The sequence below is a fragment of the Salmo salar genome, chromosome 12, assembly GCF_965601325.2.
Source record: "Salmo salar chromosome 12, fSalSal1, whole genome shotgun sequence".
Classification (NCBI taxonomy): Eukaryota; Metazoa; Chordata; class Actinopteri; order Salmoniformes; family Salmonidae; genus Salmo; species Salmo salar.
In genome coordinates this window covers 34,493,274-34,496,387 of record NC_138302.1, presented here as the reverse complement: position 1 = coordinate 34,496,387, position 3,114 = coordinate 34,493,274, and the positions used below count along the sequence as shown (strand labels likewise).

The 3,114-nt window shown below is 42.8% G+C and overlaps 1 protein-coding gene across 1 annotated transcript; it reads left to right on the top strand.

The window, feature by feature from the left end:
• The first annotated feature begins 478 nt into the window (after positions 1-478).
• Positions 479-1,393, top strand: LOC106564971 (myeloid-associated differentiation marker). The gene has a single exon (XM_014131525.1). It carries the CDS (start codon positions 479-481, stop codon positions 1,391-1,393), a length of 915 nt encoding a protein of 304 aa, XP_013987000.1.
• Positions 1,394-3,114: the final 1,721 nt, after the last annotated feature.

Genomic DNA, 3,114 nt, shown 5'->3' with positions numbered 1-3,114 from the left:
GATGACCGCTGTCTCATGCGCTGAACTGTCAGTTTATTTGATTTTTGGAGCCTTTCATTTTGGGATTACCATATTCTAGTTCCGGAGGGTTCTTTCCTGGATTTGGAGTTAGCAGAAATGAGAAATATACAAGGGGGTTTGTCATCTGACTGAAAGAGCTCAACAAGACGGCATTCTTAGATTTTCTTTCTCAGTTGGTGGGAAATCTTTTTGTGAGTTGACTCTATCCTGGTGTGGTACATTGTCCTGGTTAAGGTTGTTGACATCCTTTTCGGAAGGTGGAAGCAAATTTCTGCTTTAACCTAAATAGACGTTACAACTTGAATTTGAGCTTGTCCAAACTGAGGTTTGGAGATTTATTAAAGGAAGCAAGACACCTCTTTGTTGCTCTACAGCAAAGCCTGTTACAACATTATAAACCTCTGTCTACAGCCTTTTTGGACTTTCTGGTTTTGGACTTTGTTTGGGAACCACCACCATGCCTGTAATTGTACTGGAGGCCAGTGACCTGACCAGCCCTCTGTCGCTGGTGCGTATGTGGGCTCTCCTGTCCGGTTGCCTTACCTTCAGCCTGGTAGCCTCCCTGGTTCCCTCGGAGCTGACCTCTGACACCCACCAGCCCTCTTTCAGGATCCTCTGCATGTTCACCTGGTGCCTCTTCTTCATCCTCACTCTCCTAATCCACGTGGTCAACATCATCCAGTTCCACAGCCTGGTCCCCATCTCCTGGAAGAACCTGACAGTGACCGTGGCGGCTCTCGCCACCCTCATGACCCTCAGCGCCACAGTCACCTTCCCCTGGGCGGTCATGTGTCATGAAGGTGCCTGGCCCCGTCCTATCACCGCCTCCTTTGCGTCGTGTCTCACCTTCCTGGCCTATGCAACCGAGGCCTACCTCATCCGCAACCAGACCCAGGACCAGAAGGGCTACATGGCCAGCGTGCCCGGCCTGCTCAAGGTGCTCCAGCTCTGGGGGGGATGTGAGATGATCGTCCTGGTGGTGGAGCAGGTCCGTGGAGCTTTGGTAAAAGTAGGGTTGGCAGCTGTGGGTTGGCAGCTATGGGTGTCTGGGGCGTGGTATGCCCTCTGTCTCCTAATGTCCCTGGGTACAGTGATAGTGGTTCTAGGGGACTGTGCTGGGCGATGCCCCCTGCCCTTTGACCGCCTGCTGGCCGGCTTCAGTCTGACAGGGGTGCTTCTCTATGTGGTCGCCACCATACTGTGTTTTACCAGAGTTCTAGAGCTACAGAAACGTGACCAAGACCTCACAGACATGAAAACTGGGCCCACCCTTGTCGTCATGGAAGCGGTGATGGCCAGCATTACTCTGCTAGCTTACACAGTGGACCTGGCCTTCTCTATCAAACTGCTGCGGGATAGGAGTCATGCCTGAAGAAGACACACCTGGATAGTTGACCTTCAGAACACATAGCATGCACATTATGAATATTAACATAGTCATAGTGTATTATAGGAGAAGGGGACACATTGCCAAAGTCCATGAAATATTAACTTCTGTTGATGTCAATTTTATATTGATTCTAATCAGGGGTACTGGAGCCTTGAAAAATGAAAAACAAATGTCATAGATATTTTCATGTACGTTATCATGTGCACAGTGTTGGGAAGTAGTTCCAGGACATGTAATTCCACTAGTAATTCAACTACATTTTTCGGTAGCTTGGTGGTAGTTTAACTAAATTCAAGTCTTTGTCGTGTTTTCAGTAGTCAATTACTTGTTTGCCATGTAGTGGTGTAGCTATTAATACAACTTGGTGGTTCCACCAATTAGGTGCCTTTTGAGATTGTTTAATTTGGTGAAAAAAACCTGTTTGATTTCAACTAATTTTAACATTCTGTCATAAAGAGCACATGTTCAACTTAATAAAAAACAAGTTTTCCTATCTGAAAAGGTTAAATAAATAAGAATGATTATAGTAAGTGCCTATTAAGTACCAAATGAAGTAACAGGGTTGACAGTAACAGGGTTAACGATTTCATCTGAAATCAGCCATGCATCCCCTTGTGACAGGTGGAATAGAAGCTTGTTGTGTGCAACAAGTAGGGGCAATTGAACGCAAGCTTCACTCAAAAACTTTAAGTGTTAAAACATTTCTAGCCTATCTATGAGTAACTGGGTTGACATGTTATGCTCCACCCACTCAGTTTTCCACCACAAAAAAACTGAAAATAGCTAAAAAAAAAGAGTATAACCAGCCCACCTACGTTTACAGAGGATTGAATAGGTTACTTTCTAAATGTAATCCGTTAGTTACTAGTTACCTGTTCAAAATTCTAATCAGTAACGTAATTTTGGATTACCTTAACTCAGTAACATAATTTGATTACTTTCCATTACTTTTGGATTACTTTCCCCTTATTAAGAGGCATTAGAAGAAGACAAAATGAATCCATCAAATGTATTTTGTGTGTCATCATAGTGGTCTCTGACTTGGGGTCAGACTCAGGTGGAACGAAGTTATGCTGCATTTGATACCAAGTGGGAAGTGCGAATTTACCACATATGACTGGTAAAATCCCACTTTAACGACCCTCCAACTGGTCATTACTAGTGTGAAACTCGTCTATCATCCTGAGCTCCCACTTCTTTCACATGCTGACGTCACCTACTAAAGACATTACCTTGATAGCAGCACATTACCTTGATAGCAGCATTTTCTGCAGTTAAATGTAACAAAACATTATTTATAAAAAGCAATCTATTGATATGGTTTTGAACACTATAATTACTTTACAAGCATGATAGCTGTACTTTTAGTGTATTAGTATACGCAGCTTGTTGGCCTTTAGCCAATCAGCGTTGCGCAACGAGTTCAAAGTACATGAATGCACCCAACTGGTATTTACGACTTACTGGTTAATTCATACCTCCCACCTGGTTAGAAAAGCATCATTAAACTTGCCCCTTTTTTCAGTGCTGAATTGAATGTCATTGAAAAAACAGAAAAGTGTCATAATGTATTTTTTTTCTGTAAACACCCTTTCTAAATTTAAAAGTAATCCAAAAATGTATAATCTAATCTTCCAAAAGTATCTGGAATCTGATTACAATGATTTTGCTGGCAGCATAACCGATTATGGTAAAATATTTTT

Excerpts from the sequence above, each read along its gene's own strand:
- LOC106564971 (XM_014131525.1), top strand. The coding sequence starts at position 479 with ATGCCTGTAATTGTACTGGAGGCCAGTGACCTGACCAGCCCTCTGTCG.